We start from the raw sequence: 27,865 nt of genomic DNA, 5'->3' as shown, positions 1-27,865 counted from the left end.
ACTCAAATTTCTGGTTTCAGCTTTTAAGGCCTTACCTGATCTGGGCCCTCATAACATGAAGGAATATCATAGGTACCCCATATGGAACTGAAATTTTGGGAGGTGGTGCTATTACTGTATCCTCTCAAAGAGGTATGGACAGCAGCTGTAAGATATAGGCTGGGGTCCCCAGTGTGACACCTGAAAGTATCACATTGCCCCCAGGCACCCACCTTGGTACAAGCCAAGACCCTCTGCCCCCCTTTTAAATGGGGAGTTGTGGTCACTCTACAAATATGTATAATCACATTGTGATATTTAGAGTTTTCCCCAGTCTCTTTACCAAAGATCCCAAACATGGAGTTTGCCTTTTGCACAGCTGCCACACAAGAGGTCAACATTTTCACTGTGCTATCAATGATGACTTCAAGATTTCATTCCTGGTGAGTAACCATCAGGTCAGACTCTATAAGGATATATGTGAAGTAAGGATTGCTATTTTAATGCCCATTCATCCAGTTTGGATTCTTTTGGAGCTTCTCACAATACTCTTTTGGTTTTACCACCTTAACAATTCAGTATCATCAGTAAAACTGGCTAATACACTGCTCGTGCTTAATTTCAAGTGATTTATGAACAAATTAAAAAGCACCAGTACTAACCCAAATTCTTAGGGACCCCACTTCTCAAACCCCTTCATTATAAGTTGTTGTTGTTGTTCTTTTTTACTATGTATTTTGTGGTTTTTATCTTGTAATTTAATGTTGTGAACTAACTGCCCTAAGATCTGTGGATGAAGGGCAGTATACAAAATGAATAAACGTCAAGTTTGGGGAAGGACAGGGGAGTGGCAATTGTTTGTATTTTTGTATTATTACTATTTGTGGGGGAGAGATATTTTGCCTGCTTTAGTGTGTGTGTATCTAAGCATTACCTGTTAACCTTCTGTGATGTTTATTTAACAAAGTTTATATACTGCTTGATTGTAATAAATCTCTAAGTGGTTTACAAGACATAATGTTAATGTAATGTCAACAAAAAAAGTTAAAACAGGTACTTTAAAATGTTCAAAGATCAAATGTGCATATAATGAGGTAAGGTGATCTCACAAGTAAGTGGATCCCAAGATGTTGAGGGCTTTGTATTAATATATCAATAGTAACGCCTTGAACTTGGCCTGGATATGAAAGGATATTTTGTAGTGCCTATAGCAGTTTCTCAGATTTCAAAGAGTGCTCTTGGACTGGGGAAAAAAATCTGAACATCTAGGATGTTCTTGGTGGTGATGTTCCAGTTATGAAATTGTTGCCTAGAGAAGCTTTTCCTGGCTAGTTCCCTTTCACCTTTTAAAGGGTAGGAAACTTTCCTTTTCTGGAAGACATCTGCTGCCTCAGAATCCAACCAGACTAAAAATTATGTCTCTTGAGATCCTGTGTATTTTAGCATTAAAAATGTATTTTAAAGCATTTTAGGCACTTATTCTCCAAAAATCTACTACATATTTTCTCCTGTAGGTTAAATCAGTGGTGGACAAGACTGAAGACTAAGTTTTTAGCTAAGTCTCCTTCCAGGCGCTTCTTGTTTAATCCTCGGCATTAGGAATCAGAATCCATCAGGCAAAGGACCCCAACTTACTACAATTAAATAATCTATTTCATATATTATGGAACTATCAGAACAACATTACAAATATTGAAGTTGAAGCAAGGGAGCCTTACACATTGACCCAGTCCAGATTTCACGACAAGTCACACATCAGCATGACAAGAGTGAGCCACAAGCCTTGAGCTTTTGCACTCCCCTCCTGAGAGTTCCAATGGTTCCACTTCTGGGTTAGATTAACTGCAACATCATGTCATCTGAACGTAACTTAAACTGTGGCTAGCATTAACTATGGGTTGTTTGAAACAAGCATGCTTCATAACACACGGTTTGAAGTTGAGTTGTTGCAAGCCATAGTTAAGGTTAGTCACAGTTTAGGGTTTGGACAACATGCAGTTCTCATCTCATCCTTGTAGCTGTGCCTAAGGAGAAGAGGATGTGGCGTTCAAATATGGCCAATATGTAAAGGCACATAAATATTCTAAGTGTCAGAACATGGTTGCAACCTCCAGCAAACAATTCCTATGAACACTCTGCTCCAACATAACCCTATTTTGAGCAGGAAAATCTGTCACCCGTGTTTTCAAATTTAGGCCTGCTTTCAGTTAGGTACCTGCCTGAACAATTCTTTACTGGATCTCCTGCTCAACAGGTTAAAGCTAGTCATGGTGTGTGTGTGTGTGTGTGTGTGTGTGCACATGCACAAAATAGTTAAAAGTTAAAGCAAGCTGTGAAGTCTCTTTTCTACAAGCAGAAGCAACAAAAAAATTTGCAGGCTCAGGTGGGACTGGAATTCTTAAACATTAGGTCTTTATTAAATCTAACATATAAACTGGAATAATGCTTCTACTTTTCAAAAGTGGTTTTTCATATTCTCACCAAAATATGAAAGTGTTTTAAAAGCTAAAGCTCATTCTGAAACATAAGATTTGTCTTGTTTTCAAATAATATTCCTGTCCTCTGTTCCTCCCATAATTGCACAAGGCCTCAGCATTAAATAAGGAATTTTACCATAAATTTGATGTAAATTGTTTAATAGTATTTAGAGTATGAGATTGACTAATGCTATGATAAATGTTGTAAGAAATTTAAAAATAATTAGAAAGGAGATAGCTACTCACGTTTGAGGCTGTGATGGGTCGTCCCCCAAAGAAACGCTCTCTCCTTGGATTTCATTGAAGCACTTCTCACAGAAATGATACCTGTCGGCAAGAAGGCCATATTTGGGTGAACTGTTCCGTCCACACAACACAGCCCAAGCCAAGCAACGGAGCCACCAATCACAGCAGGCCAAGGAGGGGGGCGGGAGCAGAGAGCAGGTCATCAACGGCGACAGGGACATTCAATGATGAAGATTTATGGGACCCAGAGTTTGTGTTTGGTTTTGTTTTTTTGTTTGGGTTGGTTTTTTTGCAATCAAAGCCAAGTGCAGACAACGACAAGCATGAAGGAGAAATAAAAAAACAACACACACACACGAACAAAGAAATAGGGATTTGCAGGACGAAAAACAAAAACACAGAAGCAAGACAGGACAACACAAAGCAGAAAGCCAAGGCAAAGCACAGATTAGCATTAAATCTCTCAAATGGGATCACAAGCAGCAAATTATAGCAAATAAAAAGAGTATTCCATTTTAGTATGCCCATGCCCTCCTCATTTCAATAATCAATGCTACAATAAAGCAGAGAATCAAAATGAAGAAAGGGTAAGAGCAATTGCTGCTCTGACATCTGCATCAGGGTAGCAACTCTTTTCACAAGAACATCTGCCAGGAGAGGGCTGGAAAGGGGTGAAAACAATCCATCTTGAGAATGCTCAAATGTTGACAGGCCAGTCCTTCCCCTCAAAGCATTTTTTGTTTGCAACATCTGTTTAAAGCAGCAGTAACCATCCCCAAAACAATTTCTATGCAATTGTTCATGATCTGCCAAAATGACAGGTGCTTTAAGGCATCTGACAATCAGCCATGCATATGTATGTTCTTAATATGTGACGTACTGATGTTCCATGCCTCCAAATTGATGTATAATTGACATATTAAAAGGATTCCATCTTCATCTAAATTAATGTTGAATGCTTTACTCAAGATGTTTTTTTACCCGCAAGAGTGCACAGAAACTGCAGCCTTTCCATTGCTAAGCAAGTTAATTTGAGTGCAAACATACAACAAAAAGAAACAAAAACAAAAAACAAAACTGTGACAGTATTATAAAGCAAAGCAAAACCAACACTAGAGGAAATGTAATTGCTAAGGAACGGATCACTTCTTCACCACCTATGTTTCCTATCTATAACAGGTTAGTTTATTTATTACACTGATACAATGACAAACATTGATTTGGACATTCAAAAGACCAGTGTCCAAAGAACCACTTAGTGTTATCTGCTTGGGGGGGGGGCTTTGCCTTGCATGTTTTGGACAGCAACCTTCCATTCCACATTGTTTTTGAAACTCCTCTTAATTTCAAAAGCTGTGATATGGCATGACAGTCTGCTGATTAAAGGTAAAAAAATCCAGTAGCAATGCCCTAGCCCATGTACACACCTACAGCAGTTCTTTGGATCCCAGCTCATATGTATACATATGAAGATTTCTTTACTCAAGTTGGCATTTGTGATAAAAATGACTTATGGCATGAAGCTGTAAAGTTATAGAAAGCTTAGCTTTAGATTTGTTAAAGAACTAGTTGTCTACTTCAGCAACCCCCCCCCAAAGCATGATTTGCAGCAATACTCCTGACAAAAAACGTGAAAAAGTTGTGTTCTCAGTTTTCTTTCCTCCCTTAGAAGAGCTCCAAACACAGTTTTTCCTATCAGATGTTTTCCGACCCCAAAGCAGAACATAGACCCGTGCTATCACAGAAAGCAAGTCTTCAGAAAGACTGCCATCATCATGCAGGTGCAGGTGGTAAAATTAAGATGCACGGTGATGCTTATTTAATCAAACAACTCCAGAGTTCACTCCTCAGTTAATTTCCACTTCAGAAAAGGGCTATCGAGAACAAACTGAAGGCTGCAGGTCCAGTGGAGTACAGAGAAGTTGCTGGTTTATTGAAATTCCCATAAAAGATGCCGGACCAGGTAAATCTTGGTCTGATGCAGTGCAAGATTTACCTTCTTAAACAAAAGTACATACTCAGGAACACTTGACAGTTATGCCTCAATAGTTAAGAGATCCCAAGCACACACACAGGAGTGCTACTAGCATAGAAATTCTAGCTGAGAGTGAGAGACTGTAAGAGGCCATGGCAGAGTCAAGTCAGCCCCTCTCTGACCTTGCAGGCACCCTGCTTTTCACGCAGCTCAAACAAAACACAGCTTTACAACTACAGCTTTGGTTGAAATAACTGTGATCTAAAACAGGAAATATGTCTCCCTTAGGACAAGACTGAATGTTAAATGCAGTGAACTCAAGATGCAAACATGCATGCTTTTCTGTGCACTGTTTCATACATAGGAAAAAATGATGGCTTTACTGCAGAAGCTTTGAACTTATCTAAAGCATATGGAGAGTTTATATTAACATCCTAATTTCTGAAACAGGAAGAAAAAGTCAATTGATGCAACAAGGCACTTGGCTTGCATGGGAAGTAATCTGCTGAGTATGCTATAAATATAACTGCATGCCTGCCTATATGTAATATAATTTTTCACAGCAGGTGCAATGTTGTGCCCAAGCATTTTCTTACCTGTTTTGGTAACTGTAATATGTAGCATCTCGTGGGATTGTGCATAACTGTTTGCCATAGCAACATAAAGTCTGTGGTGAAAACTCCAACTGAAAAGAGAGGGGAACGCAGGTTGCTTACAGGTATCCAAGAAATAAGACACTTTAAAGCAAAGTTTCAAAAGCTGCTACAAAAGCAGCAGAAGCACAGATCCCACCCAATGAGGGCATGCACACTATCTCCAGAGGGCAGGCTGGGCACCAGATTTTCCTAATAGAAGGTTCCAGACACTGTCCTGAAGAGGCAGAAAGCCCATACTTGGGATTGCACAGAAACCTCAGGTTTTTGTTTATAAGTATTCAAGAAGTATTATTCATGAATAAGTATTCATGAAGTATTATTCATGAATAAGTATTCATGAAGTATCAGTGGTGGTAGTTCAGTATCAACACTGTCCGCCCCTCCCCAAGCTCCTAGAATCAGAGCACAACCTACAAATGTTGTGGTGCTAATGATGATTCCTGTACAACATAACATTTATTAGGCAGTAGTTTTATCCATTTGGAATGCTGTTTACCCCAAAGAAAACCTTGCCATCAAAATATTTTGTACACAACTACATGTAGGGGTAGACCAGGGACAATAAACTTCTTAGCCTTGGAGGACCATCTGCTTTATTGCTTACATGCAGTAGGAAAACAACTGAATGTTGTATTTAATGATGAACATTAAGACTCTGGAGTAAGTACTGAACACAATTTAAGACAATCCTAAAATAGTTCACCATACTTGATTTCTATATTAGCATTCAAAACAGACTTAAAGGATCCTTAAAATTAGACATTGAAGTGTTTGGGTAATTTCCTGAAATTCAGCTTAAGATGACTCTCCTTACCTTTCGTCCACAACAATAGCCAAGGCTCTGCATAACTGGATCAATTTCCTGCTCAAACACCTCTGCCAGCTTGGAACAGTACTTATATACTCTAGATGTTTTGCGGTTGTAAAGCCAGGCATTGTTGAACATGAGCCAAATATCATCGACATACTGCCAGGGCTCCTGGTACTGTCCTGTGTCAAGCTTCCTCTTGATTGTAGAAAGATCCATGGGGTTCTTTACTATATCAAAGTAATCCTGAAAAATAAATAAATAAGAATTCTGAACCCTTGGGTGCAGACCTGGAATGTCTTTGCTTATCTCATCTACAAAAGCCTGAAACCCCATCTCCGAAAGTAATGGGTAAGACATTTGCTTTCGGTCAGACAAATTTAAAAATGCCCAATACAGAAGACAACTTTGCTCTGAAGGAGACTAATCTGAAAAAAAGAAAAAGGAAAAAGATGGAGCTACAGGATTTTGTTGTTACACACCAAAGCCCTGGAAAAGTAGTTACGCATTGAGAGAAATGTTTCTTTTCAATACACTTACAGGAATTCCTAGTAGTTGGGGATCCACAGGCTGTCGGAAGGGAAGGGACTCTGGGTCCTGACGGTAAAGTGCCTCCAAAGTTGGCATAAGTGCCTGCCTCAACTCTTCTGGCTTGAAAACTTGTGAAAGGAGACACATAACATAAAATTAACCAAGAGAATTAGAAATCTGATTAACATCAAGACAATGCTTCATTTCCAGTTTCCCCACTCATTATCCAATGGTGAAGTGTTAGGCACTGACTAATTTACAATAGTCAGAACAGGAATTTGATACGGAACAACAGTAGGAATTAAAAATATTTTACTCAAGAGCCAATGTGCACAGTAAATGTAAAGTTTGGCTAATAGTTAAATTTCATAGGCCTGTCTCCTAACCAGTGTTTCGTTAGACAAGGCACATCCTTCTATGGCTGTCCTATTACCGAAATGTTAACATGTGAAGTTCAAGTCTCAAACTTAAGAAAACTACACAGCTTCTCTATGTAGCTGAAAAGAAACAGTAAACTTACTTTTCCTCTTTGACTGTCCTGAAGCTGGTGAAGACTGAGTACCTGGAGTACTAGGTCTTTCCTCCTCTTCCTTCACTTCTTGCTTCACTTCTGGTTTTTTCTCTTCTTGCTCTGTTGATTCAGATTTGCATTCCTCAGACATGGATTCTACCTTAACCTGGAAAAGCAGGAAGACATTTATGAGCAAAAAAGCAAAAAAATAAATAATAATAAATTACCACACCTTCAAGAATAATAATGAAGAAAGTGGCTGGGTGACACGGTATGTACTCCCTCTATTGCAGTGGTGGAGAACCTATGGCACGTGTGCCAGAGTGGGTTGTGATGGTGTGGGTTTGGATTTTTATTTTTTATTTTAGCGGGGAGTGACAACTCAGCTAGCCATCGATAAACAGAAGGGTCTGTCTCTTACCCTTGAGGACAGCAGGCTCGGGCTGTGCTGCTGTTTTCAAGATCCAAGATGCAGAGCGGGGTGAGGGCAGGGAAGGAGCCTGCCCTCTGACACCAGGGAGGGGAGTGCTACGGTGGGCCACGCTTGTGCAAAGCAAAACACACACACGGGAGAGGGGGCAGCTTTGCAATGTGCCACATCAGGATGCTTCTGCCTGGCTTTTGCATAAGCCTGATTTCCCTGCCTTTCCCTCCTCCTTTTTTTGAACTCAGAAGGAGGTTGCTCTTTCACCTGTGCTGGAGAGCACGGACCAGGTGGGGAAGAGGGAGAGCCAGTGAGAGGGCGGGCGAGGCGCAGAAGGAGTGAATGTCATGAAGAGGGGCTGGAAGAAGTGAAGGGGTGGAGGCAAGCTACTCCTTGAAGACACCTCACAACAGGAGACCTTGCTGCCTGCACGCTGCGAAGCCAATGAGCCTCAGTTCTCCTTCCTGCCCACCCAAAGCCTAACCCAACAGAGCAACTCCAGCTTCCCTGGTGAATGGGTCGGTCAGCCAGCTCCGGGTTTTCCCGAGTCCCACGCTGAGTCCTCTGTCTGTGTCTGTCTGTTTCCTCTCTGCTTTTCTCTTGTTCTCCGATGCCCGGGAGAGAAGCGCCGAAGGGGCCGCAGAGAGAGAGAAACAGACAGACACACACACTTCCCCACATATAATAATAAATAAATAAATAATAATAATAATAATAATAATAATAATAATAATAATAATAATAAATTTTATTTATACCCCGCTCTCCCCGGGCTCAGGGCAGCTAACACCAATAAAACCACAGTAAAAACATAATAGAGGAAAAAGAGAGTGGGGGAACAAATTTAAAATACAGGTTAAAATAAAATTTTAAATGCAGCCTCATTTTAAAATATCTGATAAATCAAGACCATAAGGGGAGGGAAACATAAGGGTCAGACCAAAGGCCAGGCGGAACATGCAGGGAAAGTATCCTGAGAGTGCTTCACAACACACACAAGTGCTGTCAAATTAATAGTGCAGATGAATTTACAGCAAGGCCACTGGGATCAGCACTTCCAGAAAGCCAAATATTTCACCACCAGAATGAAAAGAAGCCACAGATAAATTATTGTTCTCTGCAGGTGTGGTTTGCACTATAACCATAAAACAATTTTTTTAGTCTGGGTCTTCTGACGTCACAATGAGTTTTTGCACCAAAAAGAGTGTGTGTCAATGAGACATCAGGTGACCCCACCCACCTGTTAAAATGGACCACAGGATGGGGGTGATTCAGAATCTGACCAGTTGGCCAGAAACTGTTCCCCACACAAGTGCTACTAATTAAACTGCTTGGTCATCACTTGAGAGAAAACTTCTAACCCCGCTTGTATCATGCATCAGAGACTACAGAGACAGGAGATCTGGATCAAAAAAACAAAACTGAAATGTTTTAAAAATTAGTGCATTGACTTTCCTAATCAGCAAGTCAGACTGGTATAGTAGATAAAGTAGCAATTTGGGTAGACCTGGGCTAAAATCCATGACATTTACAGGGCGACCTTGAGCCACTTACTGTCTTTTCAGCCTAATCTACTTCATAGGGTTGAGTGGATATATTGCAGCCCCCCTTTCCCGTATCCCTCCTGTTCTTCTTGGAAGAAAAAGATCCAGATGTGATCAAATGAATGAATTCCTAGGCATATCCAGTGTGCATGCCACACTCTCACCTCTGGCTTCTCCTCCATTTGAAGATCTGTTTGTTCTGACTCCTCCTCTTCCATTTTAATCTCCATTTTAATTTCAGGCAAAGGCTGCTGCTGCTGCTGTTCAGGAGCAGCCTGTTGAGAGTTCACATCTGCACTGTTGGTAGATGGTGGGTTTGATACTTGCCCATCAATGTTTGCACCTGGATGTGAAAGCTACAGAATGAAAGCAACAAAACTAGTAAAGCTACATGTCAAGTAGTGCTACACAGTTTTGCAGCAATTGTATTCTTTGCTTTATTTTGTGCTTCTAAGCTAGATGGTATCTCAAGCAACTTATGCCATGTGCATCTCAATAAGAAGAGGCACTACACACAAAAACCCAATATCTGAATACTAGCCTACCACGGAATTATGTCTAGCTATACCACTTTCTGCACCTTCCTCCCCAGAAATCACACACACATATTTTTATCAGACATCTGTAGCTGAATTAATTCTTTGAAACTCTGCTATACAAAAGACAGCATGCATTCCAAAGTCCAGCATACTGTTCTATACCTTCATGCAATGCATGATATTGAGACAGCAGAAACCATTTAGCCTTTGATACTGTATAGAACAACCTAAAAAGATTTTGCCCAAGGTTGGACTTTCACTCTTAATAGCCCTAGAAAACTTAAACTTCCTTACGGGTGTTGTAGGATGCTGAGGCTGCAGTGCTGCTGTAGGGGTGGGCACAGATGCAGTCGTGCTCTGTTGCGAAAGAGGTTGCTGTGGCAGCTGCTGCTCTGCAGAAGGGGTAACAGAAACTGGAGGCTGCACTTGCGGAGTCAGCTGAGCCTGGGGAGGTGTTGGGGTCTGCCTCTGTGGGGGGTGCATAGTTTGTGACGGTGGTCCAGGTGGCATCGCTTGAGGAACAGTGGCAGGAGCAGACGCAATTGTTGCCTGTGGTGGTGCTGGTTGTTGCTGCTGCTGCTGCTGCTGCTGCTGCTGCTGCTGCTGGGATACCAGTCCTGGGGGTGTATGGTGAGGTGTGGGAGTACGACTTGGTACTGGAGAAGGAGAGTTTCGATGTAAAGTAGACTGTGGAATAGGAGGGCAATGAATATGACTCCCTTGAGAACCTGGCGCCACTACTGGAGAAGTCACAGGACAGGAAGAGCTGGTCATTTGTGCCTGTTGAAAAAAAGAATTGTCAGTATCTGAATAAACTATGTTCGGTATCAACAACTGAAAGTCCCAGGGTCAGATCTAGTCTCCATCAGCTCCTGCTCCCTCAGTTTGGAACACAAAGGAGAAAAGGATGTGGAGGGAGTGGTGTGACTTGCAGGCAGTTCACATCGGAGAATGGATGGAGCTTTGGCCCATCCTCCTCCTTCTCCCACTCAGTGGTACTCCTGTAGAACTACTTGCCAACCAATGAGAATGTAAAATGGAAGGCAGTGCACAGAGAACTTAAGGATAAGTACTAAGTACGCTTGCCTGAAAGATGGTCCTCACGAGATAATCAGTAGTGCCAGTAACTGGCTTGAATTAATAATTTTGCTCCCTTTTTATCATTCATTCAGGTCTACCACACACACAAACAAATCCACAAAGAGTCTGCCAACAGAACTTCTCTCAACATACTTGAGACGTGGGAGTCTGATTGCCAGGTTGAGTCATAGGCGTGCTTGTTGGATTCATTCCAGGAGACAATGTAGGATATTGGGTCTGCTGAAGGAACTGACTTTGATTGGAAGGTTGTGACACCCCTTGTTGCATACGTGGGGAAAATCCCATCTGTAACAAAGTATTTATTATGAATGAATAAAACATTGTATCAAGCTAATAGTCAATGTTAAGAATGACATAGTATTTCCAGACATTAACATAGCAAATTTATTGATACCCTCTTATCAGATAAGTTGCCAGGGACGATCATGGCCAGAGACTTAAATGGTACTGCCTCTGGATTCTCAGCCCAGTAGCCCAATAAAATTCATTATTTGAAGCATGTTGCAGGTCTAACTTAGTTAACATAACTGGTTAAAATATGAGCAGTACTCCCTATTTAGAGAGTGGACTACCAACACATTTAAATACAAAGGGTGGTATTCAAGGTAGATCCACCAAAATTAATAAACATGACCAAGTTAGATCTCTTAATTTCAACAGGTCTACTCTGAGCAGGACTTGAGTCAAACAGCACCTATATAGTTTGGGCACAGCAGCCAACAATGGAAAGCAAAGTCAACCAACCTGGTTCATGGTCCCCGTCTGGCTTAGCTGTCCAGGGTGCTGAAGGGGAGGAGTTTGCCGGGGTCCAACTGACTGCATTTGCATGGTCATCTGGCCAAACTGATTCATTCCTGGAAGTTTACATGTTTAAACAAGATTGGTGAGTTCATCAGAATATTTATACTATGCCACACAAAAAGTTAAATTTGTAAGAATCAGAGAAGGATGGGAATCTTTTAAATAGGCAAGAAAGAAGGAGGAAGATGTCAGGGACAAACCAGTATCAGGACTGTGTGCAAGAGAATAAAGAGACACAAGGGAGTGTGAAGCTTGAAGTTAAAATGAATAGAGACAGGAAGCAAAGGCAAACAGGAACTTTATCATGGCACTGGAAAGAGACACTTACAGCACAGACATTCTGAAACAAATCAAGAGAGGAAAATGTACCAGAAATGCAGAAAAATCAAGTAAACACAGCTTGGGGAAAATGATTACATATGGACATGGCCTGTTGCAATAAAAAGAAAAGGGTGGCTCTTAGAGACACTGTAAAGTATGTGGAAAGATTTTGGCAACTGACATTGCTGCTGCTGTGTCCTGCCATTCCACTGCCATGTCCTGCCCAATGCTGCTGTCGGCCTCTCACATCTGGACATACTGACCCAACATGTGCCAGCACTTTGGAATCTATGCCAACTCAGTGCTCAGCTCTGATCTGCTTGTGGTAGCTTGACATTTTAGAATGATGTTGGACACTGCATGATGGGCAATGTCAAGCATAGCATTTGGGGCAATTTACATTGGCAGGCAGCTGCTAAGCACTAGCTCAGCACCCATTCCAAAGCATGCCATGTAGGAAACATATCTGGAGGAAGGTGAATAACTGATGGTGGTGGCATGCTGTGGCAGCACCGAAGTGGGAGCCGAATAGGGTGGAAGCACTGTCAGGTAGGGGACCATGCTGGAGCTAGCATGGGAAGCGGTAGAGACAATGAAAAGTCCCTACTATAGTGCCAAGTTGTTCAGCTCTCTTTTTCTGAACTCTTACCTGATGGTGTCTGCATTCGATTCACCATCTGGTTTGGCACATTGGCACGAATCATAGATGGATCGGGAAGAGGACCGTCTGTAATGTAGTTGAAACCAAAATTAAAGGATTCAGACATTTTCATTTTAAAAAAGTCAGTTTAGGGTAAGGGGAACTTTAATTCTTAAATTCTTGGACATATTTCAGCATTTGGGGAATATTAACTTTTACATCTAGGATGTTAAAAACCTAACAGCAGCACTATCTTTATAAAATTCAGCAGCTGATCAACCAAGTTCTATTTTCAAGAACCAAATGTATCTTTAGAAATGAAATGCCAGGATGAAGGGCATTATTCTGAAGGTACTTTCAACAGAACGTGAAAGCATGCACAGTTCTCCAAGCATCCTCCCTGAAATTGACGATTATGTATCACAAGCAGAACAAAGGAAACCTTAAACAGAACTACCCCTGTAATTCTTGAGTGCCCAAGAATCAAATAGATTCAAATGTCTATTGTTGTTGTTAAATTCATTGTTATTGTTAAATCAAACTTTGTAAGGGTACAACACTTACTTGCTGTCATCACGGGTTGTGGCTGCCCCATGGGCCCCTGACTGATAGGAGCTGGTGGCATGACTGGGGCATTTGGTATCATATTCTGCCTTTGTAGCCTGGTCCTCCTCTTTTCCTCCAGTTCCTTCTGGATCTTATAAATTTTCTCTGCTAATAAGTGGTAGTACTCTGCCTGCAATGAGAAAAGTATATGAGATGCATCCATAAGGAAAGCTTACAATATAAATATTTACAATCCACACGAGACTGAAGGAATCCTCCAGCTACACCATATTAAGTTGTAATCTTTTTTTCCTGCACAGAAAATAGTGGCCACATTCTCATTAGAATTTCATTTTAATCCATACTAGTAAAATGCTGATCCTTGTGATGGATGCTATACACACATAGAAGGTTGCCCTTCATACTGTTCTGACCTAGAAAGGGGGAATGGGGAGAATGTGACTGGGGTCCCCATCAGTAGAGGCCAGGATACTTTGAAGTACCAGGGAGTGGTCTTGTACATGTAAGTCCAGGAAATCAAGATTCAGTGCCTTACTTCCTATGGCAAAACTGTTCAATTTACACTTCAAGTCTGGCAGATTGTGTTCTGTAATTCAAGGGCATCATCTAGGCTGCAGTTCTAGGTTGCCTGAGCATTCAGTCAGCTGACCACAAATACAAGTATCTAGTCAGCAGGCCCTATAAAATACTAGCCTCAAAAGTTTACTCCTTATTCCAAGTACCGTATTTTTCGCCCCATAGGACACACCGGCCCATAGGACGCACCTAGTTTTGTGTTTTTTTTGGGGGGGGGGATCAAGGGAAATTTTTTTATTTCCCCCCCAGGTTTGCGCAGCCATCCCCAAGCTAGAAGAGGGAGACGGAGTGCTCCGTCTCCCTCTTCTGCCTTCAGGGACAGCCTCCCTAGCCTCTGTGGGGCAGCGCGCTGCGCTGCCCTGCAGAGGCTTTGCGCAACCATCTCCAAGCTAGAAGAGGGAGACGGAGCGCTCCGTCTCCCTCTTCTGCCTTCAGGGACAGCCTCCCTAGCCTCTGTGGGGCAGCGCACTGCGCTGCCCTGCAGAGGCTTTGCGCAACCATCCCCAAGCTAGAAGAGGGAGACGGAGCGCTCCGTCTCCCTCTTCTGCCTTCAGGGACAGCTTGCCCCGCTATCCCGCGAGCTTGTGGGGCTGGCGGGGGGAGAAACAGGCTTGCTTCTCCCCCCCCCCCAGCCTCCAGATCAGGTCGGGGAATAGCGGGGTGGCGGCGCTCCGCCACCCCACTATCCCCCGAGCTTGTGGGGCTGGCGGGGGGGAGAAGCAAGCTTGCTTCTCCCCCCCGCCAGCCTCCAGATCAGGTCGGGGAATAGCGGGGTGGCGGCGCTGCGCCTCCCCGCTGTCCCCCAGCTTTTGGGCTGCAGGCTGCTGCCCGCAAGCCTTGCGAGCCCACGGGACATCCCGCCGGGCTTGCAAGACTTACGGATAGCTTCCTGAAGCCTGGAGAGCGAAAGGGGTCGGTGCGCACCAACCCCTCTCGCTCTCCAGGCTTCAGCGAAAGCCTGCATTCGCCCCATAGGACGCACACACATTTCCCCTTCATTTTTGGAGGGGAAAAAGTGCGTCCTATAGGGCGAAAAATACGGTAACTGGAATGAGGCTACACCAGAATGATATTTTGCTAATATTCTTTGTTTGTAGCTTTGGAACTCAGCCTCTGCCTCCTGCTTCAACTGACAGACAGTGCTCTACTAGGTCCCAGAATACAAGGTCTCAGAGTCTGTCCTTTGCACGCAAATACCTAGTGTCTGGCATGGTGGGCAGGTGTGGCCATAAGGCAACATTGTCCCAACTGCAGCACTTCATTACTGGAGTAAATGGACAAAAGCAAAGGAGTATAACCAGGAGAACTACTGAAATGGGGGCTAGTTTCTTGGCCAGAGCAGGTTTCATTCCTCACATTTGCTAAATACTATCCTATTTATATGAGGTATAGCAGGAACTACTCAGAACCAGGGCTTTGTCACCCCAATCTGGCTTGTTTCTTGTTGAAAATAGCAGCAGTGGGGAACCTCTGGCCCACAGTCCAAACCAGAGTTTCATATTTGGCCTGCAAAGCAGTTCCCTCCAAAGTATGTCACATATGACATCAGGTGTGGGGTAGGTAGAGATGCAGCTGCCAATGCAGCTGTTGATACACAACTATGAGCCTGAAGGGGTGCCACTGACTGTGTCCTGGCAGGGAAAGCAGACTTTGCCTCTACAAAGCTAAAGCTTCAAACACTTTAAAGCACTGTGCAGGGCTCTTTGCAATGATGCCATTCTGACATCCAGTGACTGACAGGAGGGTAGACACAAAGCTAGCATCTACTAGGGATCTGGCTTGCAAAGCCTAAAATGTTTCCTACTCCTAAAATAGAATATGTTTGAATCCTTGGAACTTGCTTCAGAGAAAATTGGAATTTGCTACAAATGATGATTCATTAGTATTACTGAAGCATTCCTTCCAAATACTTATTATATATACATACAATGGAAAAGAACATGACTGGCTTTTGATCAACATAATTATAGAAATGACAAAAAGACAAATCAATTTATAAATTAGTACTTTGATACCAGAAAATTACAAAATAACTTACCCTGCTATTTGCTGATTCATACATGTCGCCTTCTACTTTCCGAGCATAGGAAACAAGATTTGCCATGCGCCTATCTTTTAGTGCTGCAGGGTCAGGAGTTGGAAATATGGCTTGTACTCTGCAAGAATATAGAGGGAAACCTTGAACCAACTATTTGTCTCCTGAACTTCTGGATCCAAAAATCTAATGCCCACAGCTAGAGTTTATGATGTTCTTAATTTTTGTCAACTTCTGGTAAAAGCCAAGAACAATCATAGATGGGAATTCTGTAGCTGTACTGGACCAAGAGGTACAAATTGTCTAATTCAACTCAACTGAAAGCTTGCAACATCCAGAAAACATAAGATGCCTTAAATTAGGAATAGGTGTTCAGTACAAATATGAAATTAGCTGCTGTGATGCTAGCAGAACAGGCAGAACAAATTCTGGAATAAGAAATTGAAGAGAATCCAGCAGAGTATAGCTTGGTACAGTAGGAAGAAAGAGAGAGTCATGATAACTGTTTCTCAGGCAAAACAAGCTTTTATAACCTTGTTATTTCTGGGAATGCGACTGATCCAGTAGAATCACCTTACAGCCTCAGAGGAAATGATAAGTCTTCTGAACCTTTCAATCTGTAACATGAAGTGTCTTACCACAAGGGGCAGCAGAGCATAGATCCAAAAGTTCTCAGTTCTAGGTCCAGGGATTCCTAACAAAAGGCTACTTTCCACTCATACGCTCTTTGAATATGATGTCTGAATAAGAACCAAAGTTTGCCACACTGAAACATCTATTGTCTCAATAAAACATGTCTTGACTGGGCCAGAAGACAGACAACAAAACCAATCCTCATCCAATCAGTGCAGTATGTGAATTATGATTAAGAACTGTCCCTTACTCAACAGTGTGAGCAACACTGTTACATACAGCATTACTAAACAAGCCCCTGAAGCATGATTGCAAACACGGCCTGGGTTTTTTCTTTTCAACTCAACTGTTTTTCCCCATCATGAAGAAATGGAAATGGTCTAGATCAGGTATAGGCAAACTCGGCCCTCCAGATGTTTTGGGACTACAATTCCCATCATCCCTGACCACTGGTCCTGTTAGCTAGGGATGATGTGAGTTGTAGTCCCAAAACATCTGGAGGGCCGAGTTTGCCTATGCCTGGTCTAGATTACATGGACTACTTATTACATTCCCCTTAATCCATGTGTAAGCATAAAGTAGATCTCTGGATGATTTGCTGAAGATCCACAATGGTTTGCCTCCAAAGAGTTTATCAGTAGAAAAATGAAAGAAAACTTGGGGGGCAGGGAGTGGGTTAGCAGGAATTGATTTTTCTGTGAAAGGGTTGTCAGCTAATTTTTGGTACTAAAATTGTGTTTAGCCTGATAATGTGTTCAGCCTCAAGAGATTCTGAATTTTAAGTATATCCACCCAATAGTTCCTCTAGCTCTTGCTGGCAGAACTTAAGGTTCTTGGGGTGTTTTTTTTTTTTTGGGGGGGGGGTTAAAGCCTGAAGTCTCCTCCAGCTTATTACACTCCAATTAGCTGATGCATAAGAGCCTGAGTGAAACAGTGCTAAGGAAAATGCATATAGCCTGGGGAGGTAAATTCAAATTCTCACTAACCTGGTGTGTATCACATTGAACCATAGTTTAAAACAAATTATAATTTAATGTAAAAGAGAAACATGCTGCTCGAAAGTTCTCATGGCACTCCTTCCACACACACTCATGTTACACTGTGGACAAAATAAGCCAGAGCGACCTGGCTTGTCAGCCAAACCCGAGCCTGTGGATCGTTTTGTCCAAACAGACTATGGACTGAAACCAAGGTTTGTTCCAGACAAGCTTGAGTCTGATTTGCTTCATCTTTAGCACAGCAGAAGCAAGGGAGAAGCAACATGAAAGTTTTGAGCGGTGTGCATCAGCATATTAAAGCACTGTTTAACTATGGCTTAATGTGATATGCAAACTAGGCCACTGTCATTGTTGTAACTGAGATGGATAGAGGACAATACACCAAGTACAGTGATGCCCCGCAAGATGAATGCCTCGCAAGAAGAAAAACTCGCTAGACGAAAGGGTTTTTCAGTTTTGCGTTGCTTCGCTAGATGAATTTCCCTATGGGCTTGCTTCGCAAGACGAAAACGTCTTGCGCTTTTTTTTTAAAGCCGCTTGAAGAGGTGCAGTTGCGACGGACCGTGCTTCGCAAGACGAAAAACATCGCAAGACGAAAAGACTCGCGGAACGAATTCTTTTCGTCTTGCGAGGCACCACTGTATGCTCTTTGGAGGAAAACAGCAATGTTAAATAAAAATCTTCCAAATAAATCTATCACAATGAGTCTGTCTCCTGGTCGAAACCAGTAATAATTTCTTCTTCCTTATTGAGTCAGTATAGAAAAATGGTCTGGGCATGTTCAAGATCATCTCTCTTTGGTTTATTGGAAGTCATTTCAATTCCCCTATGGATGCCTGGGGGGGGGGAGTTTATGTGGCGAAGGTTCTAAGTACCGAAAAATGGCTCGTAACCTAGGATAATTTATTTGGGCAGAGTTACAATGCTGTGTGTTTGTACACCCATCACATCAGGCACAGAATTGCCATTTAGCCCTGGAAATGACTTGTGTCTTCAGGAGCAGGGTGTGGAAACAATTACTGAGAAAATAAACTCTAATGACAAAAAAAGATAGCTCAAGACAGCATGGATGACATGCTAGAACCAGATCACACTATTTGGCCCCCACTGGCTGTTTCCTCTGAATTCCAACTACAACACCCTTTTAGGTATTTGGTTCAATGTAGAGATTCCAAATGAGCTAGGCAGCAAATTGGAAATATTGCCATCTTTGGTCATAAGGCTGATTTTCTCCTTTCATTAATAACTCTGTCTGATCTTTAGACTCCTGCTCAGTCTCCCACAACTCCCATACAAGGGATACCAGTAACTGTAAAGTTAACAAGGTAAGAAAGTGAATAGTTACATCCATCACCTATGGAAGGAATGCAGCAGATACATTTAGAAGGTTTAAGTACTTTTATTGCACTATTTCAATTATTTCATCTAGAAGTTTGAAGATTTGGTGATCAATACTTACAGTTTATGAACAAGGTGATTTCTGAGGTCCTGAGTAATATCTTCATGCCATGGTTTCCGAATTCCAATGCCAGAAGGATGTGTTGCTGTTGGCATGGCCCCCAAACTAGCAACATTGGCATTTTCATTCATCATGGTACTAAAAAAAAAGAGGGGGAGGGGGAAGAGGTGATTATCAAAGACACAATAAACCTCATTAAGTGAGACTTTCTTTATATGTAAACACATCACAAGTAATTGTATATGAAAGTGGCCTACTCATGCTCAGATTCCTGCTCAGCCATAGGTGGATAAACATTTCTCTCTCTCTCCCTCTCTCTCTCTTTGTGTGTGTATGTGTGTGTGAGTGCGTGCGCGCACACACGCACGCACTTATGAACTTCTGAAACACTGTTTTATGTAAAGAGACAACTGTAAATAAATAATGGCTTAATACCTGGGGACCAAGGAATAGCAAGTCACTATTGATGCTAAAATACATATGAATGATATTGCACTCTTCTTTTAAGCAAGGTTCTACATTAAGGTGCGTTCCAATATTCATTCACTTTCCACTTTATAGATGGAGAAATACAATTCTGAACATTAGCTGCCATTTCTTGCTTCTGGAAAGTCCTGAGTACTTGTTATTAACCAACAATAATTTACAGTGGTCAGGAGTGTCCTCACTTGACCTCTGTCCCAAGCAATGAGCAGCAGCAGCAACATTATGCACAATAACCAACTTTAATTTGTACTATCTCTACCAATCACAACATGTACCTTTTTGTGGAACAGAATTAATTATTTAGCCCGGTATATGATATATATTCATATTATATATCATAGTTCAAAACCTGTGCTATATAGCATGTGTATCACTAGCAGAATGTGCTATACTACTTCACTGACAACATTTAAATGCCAACACTTTCCAGTCAATATAGAACCGGCGATCTAAGAGCATGTAGCAGCACTATAGAATTCAGTAACGAGACACATGCATATCTACTATGAAAGCAATGCAGCTACTGCAAGGTATTTTGCTTTACCTATAACCTTTACAAAAAAAGTTTTCAGGTAAATGTGGCGCCCCTATAGCAGAACAGAGTATCCCAATGCTAACTCAGTATGCTGACCTCAACAGATTTATATCAGGCAGACAAAAATGCCATCTCTGAGCTTTATTCAGAGGTCACAGATAAAATTTTAAAATATACAATATTTTCCTTTTGTAAAAAACCATCTTGTTAAAAGTTACTATTTTGTAGCTCTGCCACTTTTGTGAATTCTTTCCTCAATGTGTTATTCCGAAAGTTGCTTTCTATACAATTAAAAATAAACTTACTTTTGAGAATTCATAGCTGGATGCAACATTGATTCTGGTAGAAGACTCTGGGCTTGAACACCAACACCTCCATTCACTCCCATAGGATTAGCATCTAGACCAAAAGAAAGAAAGAAAAAATTAAACTATGCTCTACTGTAGATTAATTGCTTTGGGTGCTTAAGTTGTTTCCAGATATTCTAGGGTACACATGCTGCTATCATTGCTGCAAAACAGATTTTGGCCCTACTACAAAACGGCTTCTTTCCCTCCATATGAATGTGTAGGAGCAGCTCAAGGGGGGAGGGAGCACTTATGATGGCAGAGGCAGATTTTGCTTCCTTAACTGAGTCACAGATTGCAGCGTGTTTAATTTGTTCATCAAATTAAAAATGAACTCAATGGGAATCACTGAGATAACCCCTCACTAAGACTACCCTGAGTTCAACTTTTTGGTTATACTAGAGAACAATGAAACCTTGAAAACTTGCTTTTGCCATGTACAAAGCCTCACCTCACTATCACCCATTCTCCCAATGGATACAAAACTCCCAATGGATACAAAACTTTAGTAAAATACTTGAATAAGTTGTAGCTTAGGTGCTGATGGTCATATTTTTGTTTTAATGCGGAATTACATATTTTATTGTTGTTGCTATGATTTGGAGTTGTTAGCTGCCTTCTGAAATAAGGTGGGATATACATTTTAAAAATGAAGTTAAGAACATACTTGTAGGATTCATGGGGCGAAGTCCCTGCGGTGACTGTCCTTGCTGCTGGCTCTTCACTTGAGCTTGTGTCTGCGTCTGCATCTGATTCCCTTGATACGTTAGTCCAAGGGCAGCATAAGCCCTCTCAATCGAACTGGGGTCAATCTGGTTAGCAGTATTTATGTTGGGGGTTGTCTGCTGACCAACCCCTACAGAGCCAGAATTTCCAAGTCCTACTGCAGCACCACCTAATAATGCTAGAAAAAATGAAGACATGAAAACGATCAAAAACAGTGACTAGAATGAACATAAAATACATCAACCCTTTTATAAAGTCCTTAGTAACACATCAATAAGGTTTGTGGCATTAAACTGTGTCTGTTGCTGACCTGATAAGCATGGAGGCTGCTGCCTACCACAACTTGGGCAGCTATGGCTGCGTCCTACTGTATTTGCAGACAAGACTGCCATCACAATATGATAGTGAGGCCTGAGTAGAGGGTCCATGTATATCGAGGGTCCCTGCTGTCAGGAGCACTGCTTGTCCTGTAGGAACTTGATCCTGCAGCTGTCTCTCACACCAGCCATTAATAGTATTAGGAGAAACATTATGAGAAATGGAGTGATACTGCAAATCTGTAATGCCCTAAAAATAAATAAATTAGTGACTACTTACATTGTTGATTTCTTTTGTCCCCAGCATTCTTGAGAGGGAGACACACAGGACAGTCATGCCGTGTACAATTCTTCCAGTGCGATATGATTTGTCGTGAAGATGCACAGTGAGCCACTAAAAAGAGGGTTAAAAAGCAATTTTACACTTAAAACTTTAAATTTCTTTGAGCCAGCTATACATGTGCTACTGATGCACAGAATCTATGCACAATTACTTGGAGTACAGTGTGACTCATGCTTCTGAGTATATTGGACTGCATATATCTATATCTGTATCTCCAGAATTGAAAACTTTCCCCTTAAGTCTTCTTTTGACTGATAGGTCAAGGGAAATCTTAGTTGATTGAAACTTATCTTACCCAAGTACAGATCAAGGCTTTTCTGCTCTTTGCAATAGGTCACCCAGTCTGGATCTCTTATTACTTATTGCACAGTGGAGGCCAAAGTTGATTGCTAAAACTTCAGCATCTGTATCTCTCATCCTGACCTTGTAACTTGTGAGCACAAATTACTGCAAAATTGTTTTTCAGACAGTATTAGCTTCCTACTGTCACAATGGTAACATTTCCGGAGGGGCTTGACTTGACTTGACAAGAACAGGACCAAAGATTTCTATGAGATGAAAAACTTTATACTTACCCTGGCAAGATTTTCCAGCCTGGCAATGTGTCATGTGGTTGAGGACATTCTTCATGGTTCGACAATGAGGGAGGTTGCACTGCCGCACCTCACCATTTGCTTGTTCCCGCCGCTGACATTTGTGAGCATGTAGGAGGAGAACAAGTTGCTGCTGAATGAGCTTGCGCTTTTCTGGGTCTGCAGTTGGTGCTCCTGATCCCATGCCCTGGGGGGCAGTTGACACCATTCCAGCCTGCTGAACTGGAGGTGTCTGCTGTTGACCCTTCAAAGGTAAATAAAGAAGACAAATGGAAGTCTAACCCTGACAGTTCTCTAGAAGTCAGCAAAACACAAAGAAGTTATTCATGTCTTTTGAAAGTTTGCTTAAACCTGTAGAAGCAGCAGCTATATGAATTACTTTAAGATAGCTTAATAAATCCTCTCTCTCAGAGAAAGCTCTTATTCCTTTGAAGAAAATCCATTCTCAAGCAAAGTTCCACAATGCAACTTAATGCTCATATAGTCCCTAAAGAAAGCAGCCATACAACACAGCCTACTAATATAATGAGTATGAGGAATGATTTCATGAATCAATATTTTCTAACCTCCAGCAGACAACACATAAACATACCATCCCTAAATATGGAGCAATGCAAAGGACGGATCAAGCACAGGAGACATAGTTATTGTAGCCACTACCAATGCAACACAGCAAACTAATATTGCTGAGGTTGATAATTAGAAATATATGTCCTATTCTGCTTAGCAACCACCTTGCAATGCCACTTCTGAGGCTGATCTTTGGAAGTGGCAATGCAAGCATTATTCCATATTGCTTTTCATTCAACTTCAGAGAGCTTGACTTGATTTGGTTTTAAGGATCTTCAGGCTTGCTTCATTAACTGGGAAGGAATAATTATTGTTTTTCTCTTTTAACAAGGGGTCAAGGTATGAGAGTTCAGCACAACTAACATTGTACCACCCATGGGAGAAATTCAGTTTTCATGTCAGCTTCACCCAAATACAGTAGTAAAGGGATTTCTTCACTTTCAGCCTGTTTTCAAGTATACTGGAGCTTCACAGCTTGAAACTAACTGGGCACCATAGGCAAAGGCTAACTCCAGTTTGAACAAAAGTTACACTAGTAACTGAAATGAGCTTTCCTCTGCATTACTGATCCACATGAACCATGCTTCATCCTTCCCAAACTGACTACAACATAATACTACAATTGAATTACCCTTTAGCAATGCTGTAAATTCCAGAACTTTGACTCTTCACATGTATGGGTATTATGGCGATTCACAGTAAAACCCCACTGTCATGAATGGAACTTCCCTATACAGGTGGTAGGATTGTGGCACTCACAGATAGCTTCACTCTCTTCAATTTAATTGGTGTACCCAATACCAATTGGATTTCAATCACAACTAATAAACTTACTCTCTATTAGAGTAATAAAGAGTAACACAACATACCTAATTAGCATGATCTATATTCATACAGTGAAGCTTTTAAAGTGCTCTTTGCCAGTGCTATATGGATTATGGTGTACAAGTTTACACTGGCCCAATTTGTACATAACATTATTCCATAGTTTATTTTAAACTATGAGAAGTGTGCTCCTGCCCACTCCATAGTCCCTATGGCCTTTTAAACTGTGAATGGGTGTGGGTTATTGTTTTTGCTTGTTACTATGTTATGTATTTTTGTATTGTAAACCATGCTGTGATCCTCGGATAAAGGGTGGTATATAAACTTAATAAATAATAGTAACAATAATTTGTTCCTTCCCTACTCCTGCATGTGCCTGCCCCTCTCTCATTGAGGTAACTGTTTGACCAGTTCTATGAAGAGCAGTGTTAGAAACAGAGATATTAAAGCTATTCGTCATATGGCCCTTAAACCTAGGTTACGGGCACACTAATGGAATGTTTAAGCACTTTTAAAAACAAAAAAACAAAAAAAAACCATGATTACAAAGCCAAAAATGAATTTTGTATACTGTCAGCTCCAGCCAAAATCTGACTCATGCCATAGCATGGCAGCAAAAAACCAACAATGCTGCTGTCAGTGGCGGAGATGTCAGGTGCCATCCTGGCGCCCAGGCATCTTCACTTAGTTGCAAGTGTCTGATAGCCAGGTGCAAAATGAGCATGGTGCCTGGCTAATTTCGAACGCTGTAAGAGAGGCAAAAATGTTTACCCATTCAAGGGAGTGTAAGTAGAATTCACCTCACATTTGAATTTATTAGGTTAGTCAATTCTCATTATGTGCCAGTGTCAGGAAGCCTCTGCAGAGGGAGGCCGATGTTTCTGCCCTCGCTCTAATTCATTGACATGACTGTTACAGCAGTAGACGACTATACTGCCTATACTCATTAAAACATACTTTAAAATAAACTCTAGTTTAATGTATTGTGTGAACTAGTTCACAATTGGAATCTATTAGATCTGAGAGCCAAACCAACTGTTGCTTATTGGCATGCTGATCTGATGAGCAGCGCAACATGCTGCCCATGTGATTCCCAATTGGTTTGGATATGGTTTAAAAGTTAATGTGAACAGTACATAATGGAAGCAAGCAAAGAGGAGCACTGTAAGATGTTTTGACTTCTCCTAATCTTCTTTGTTCCCAGTATTTTTTTGGCAAAAGTTCATTACAGTTCTATTAAGATCTATACAATGTTATATCACTTTTAAAATGCCAATATCTAGGGATGTACAATTTGACCATAAGGTGCATAAGACATTCTTTTTAGTCAGCAATCAGAATTAGCTTGAAATAAGTGAAGAGCTACACACCTATGCTGCTCAGAGTAGATGAAGATGATGAACGAAAATTTTTAAAAATCCACTTTTTACAGAGCAACACTTGGCTACAAAGATTACTGGCAACAGCTAGCAATTCAGAAACAGCAGTCTAAGAATGTTTGGGGGTCTGACTTACACTCTTAGCTTTCCACTTTTTAAGAGCATGGTTCCATGCACGCACTCAGGCCACACATATAATGCAACGTGAGATAAGTAATACTGCATGCATACCTGCAATTCTATCCCCCACAAGGGTGGTAGAGAAATTAAGACAGGCTATACACAACCCAGGAATCAGCTCTACACAGCCTCTTCAGTGCTCCCCTCCCCAGCTCCAGCCTGCTTTTCAGTGTGACACCTTCATCGCCCACCGCCCAGGCCCCCCCCCCCCGACTTCCCAGAGAATGGAGCACTGAAAGCTAAAAAAGGCCAATACAGGCCACCAGAGAGAGAGGTGGTAGCTCTGCATGGCCTTTGCAGACCTCACAATCCAAGTAACACAGTTTGCCCATCTTCACCACAGCTCACAGCAAGGAGAAAGGGACATTGGAAGCTCCAAGGAAGTGTCACACTCTCCATGTTCTGACCAGCCTGGCTCCTCCAACATCTTACCCAGCTACATTCTGCCTCCTCCTCCACCTCTGTATTGTCCAGTAAGAAGAGTATGTTCCTTGATACCCCTGCCTCCAACCTCTCCACCATTCCCAAAACCTGCTGTTAAAAGTACCAATAAGGCACACGTCATCTGGAAGGGAATAGGGATGCTAAGAACCTTATGAGCATGTACAGGCACCTTCCCACTCACACGACCACTGACAAATGCATCATTTTTGGTGCCAAAGGGGGGCAGAATAGGACAGAAAGGACTTGTGTGTGTCCCACTGACATGCACAGTTATTGGGAATGGAATCCCTATGTACACAGAGATTCTCTTGTACTGCTGTGTCACTAGCTCAGCACTGTGGAAGGCAGGATTAACAAGAATCAAGTTAAGTGTGTGCACATTACACTGTCTGCTCATTGGGAGCTCAGGTGTATCTGTGGTGCAATGCTCCACTGAATGTGTTGGCTCAATGGCTGCAAAGCATAGATTGGCAAATGGATGAACTGATGCAATCACTCCTCATCAAATACATCTTACATCCTGCTATGACAATGCACCTATGTAAACTCACATAAAGTCAGTTCCCAACAAAAAATAATTTTATATGTCATCCATTTCTTCCTATATCCCATTTCCCCTTGAACCTTCCACCCATACTATCAACAAGCACATGAACACAGTTTCAGAATACATCACAGACTGTTATTTCTATATGTTCTCCAATATATGGATGGAAATAGTACTGTCTGCCCCCTAAAAGGCTAGAATTCAGATGATGAAAGGGTAGGTATGAGAATTATGCAAAAGACAAGGAGATATGGTTCAAGTAGAAATGCCGTTCAAAAGAAATTAAAACTCAACTAAAATGCCTTTTTCCTCTAGGTTGAATACCCTTATTTCTCATGATTTGACACAATATGGAACCCTTTAAGACAAAATACTGCTATATCTTGAACTAGCTCTACAATAATTTGAAATAGAAGTTACTACCTACCATATTAGGCATTACTGGACCAGGCACTGGCTTCTTGTCCATTGGAAACTGGGGTAAACTGTTAGGTAATACAGGCTTATTTTGCATCTGGGGACCAAGTCCACTGGCTCCAATTGGTTGTCCAGGATTCTGGCTGTATGGTGGTACATAAGGACCGGGGTTGTTCATCATTCCCATCTAGAAATTAAAGAATGACAATGAAGGAATATTTTCATTTTCTTCTGTTCATTTCATGGTATACACTATGGTTAACTACTGTTTGGTTCAAGGAATGGAATATTAACAAACTGTAAAGTATTAACAAATTCTGATCTACATATACTCTCTTAATACTATCCATCTCTTTCCAAACCCCAATTCAATATTGGTTGTACTGACAATTAATAAAATTTTGCTATCATTCAATACTTTCCATTTTCCCTTCATTTTAAATCAAGCATTTCATATATATATTCCTCCAGATATTGAATTATATTGACTGAGTACCTCAAAAGTTAATTTATCCTTGAATGCTTATGATCCAAAGGCACACCTTCAATTTTACAATCTGAATATTGAGCCTGATTCTGATCATAGGTCATGAAGAAATTGAAGATTTGAAAGAATGTCTCAATGGTTTGGCAGATTAAAGATTTTATATCAAAGCAACACCCAAGCCATTAATTGTTTAACAAAGAATTATATATCACTTGATCTAAGAAAACCTCTAAGCAAATTACAAAAATGTAAAATACAATTATTGATAGTTCTTAAATGTCAAATTTTTACAAGTGCAGAATGAGTATTATGAATCACCTGTAACAGTGTCAGTGCTCCAGACTGAAGCTGTCAAATGGGCGCATATATATATATACACACACACACAAAAAAATAATAATAAGCAGAACACGTGAGTATATATGGAAAACACAGCTGAATCTGGCAGCTGCCTAAACTGATGTTTTCTACATTTATTGACTTTTTCACTATTAGCGGTTGAATAGTAATCCAACAGTTCTCCTGACATGTGTGGATACTACACCCTAGAATCACCTAACCTAACATGCTAGTGGAAGCCAGCAAATTGTCTCCCACTAGCACAATGGGGCTTCTCCTGCTCCACCAAATCTACTCTGGCGAGTCAAGAGAATCCCTAGAACATTGCAGGAGAAGGGACAGTTCAACCTGACAAGCAGAAATGCATGCATTGACAGAACAATCATTACATCATGAAGCTGAATTCCTCCATATGGTGGTATTATTATTATTATTATTATTATTATTATTATTATTATTTAAAATGTTGGACTGGTCTAAATCATGACAATCTTTAAACAGTTATCAAA

The 27,865-nt window shown here is 41.3% G+C and overlaps 1 protein-coding gene across 1 annotated transcript in view; it reads right to left on the bottom strand.

Annotated features, from left to right (window-relative positions):
- Positions 1-27,865, bottom strand: part of EP300 (EP300 lysine acetyltransferase) — a 78,624-nt gene that overhangs the window by 17,849 nt on the left and 32,910 nt on the right. The window contains exons 3-20 of the mRNA XM_083462576.1: positions 26,541-26,717; positions 22,151-22,412; positions 21,513-21,626; positions 20,857-21,093; positions 20,148-20,241; positions 18,822-18,959; positions 15,735-15,852; positions 13,118-13,289; positions 12,563-12,640; positions 11,536-11,645; positions 10,924-11,076; positions 9,985-10,470; positions 9,316-9,507; positions 7,193-7,349; positions 6,682-6,800; positions 6,148-6,387; positions 5,274-5,362; positions 2,703-2,783 (exon numbers count right to left, since the gene is read on the bottom strand). Coding sequence (XP_083318702.1) covers positions 2,703-2,783; positions 5,274-5,362; positions 6,148-6,387; positions 6,682-6,800; positions 7,193-7,349; positions 9,316-9,507; positions 9,985-10,470; positions 10,924-11,076; positions 11,536-11,645; positions 12,563-12,640; positions 13,118-13,289; positions 15,735-15,852; positions 18,822-18,959; positions 20,148-20,241; positions 20,857-21,093; positions 21,513-21,626; positions 22,151-22,412; positions 26,541-26,717 — 3,017 coding nt within the window. The remainder of the gene's footprint in view (positions 1-2,702; positions 2,784-5,273; positions 5,363-6,147; positions 6,388-6,681; positions 6,801-7,192; positions 7,350-9,315; positions 9,508-9,984; positions 10,471-10,923; positions 11,077-11,535; positions 11,646-12,562; positions 12,641-13,117; positions 13,290-15,734; positions 15,853-18,821; positions 18,960-20,147; positions 20,242-20,856; positions 21,094-21,512; positions 21,627-22,150; positions 22,413-26,540; positions 26,718-27,865) is intronic.

This window comes from Podarcis liolepis (assembly GCF_965112155.1).
Source record: "Podarcis liolepis genome assembly, chromosome: 10".
NCBI classification, from domain to species: domain Eukaryota; kingdom Metazoa; phylum Chordata; class Lepidosauria; order Squamata; family Lacertidae; genus Podarcis; species Podarcis liolepis.
Note: the sequence above shows the minus strand (reverse complement) of the source record. Positions and strands in the feature narration are given on the sequence as shown.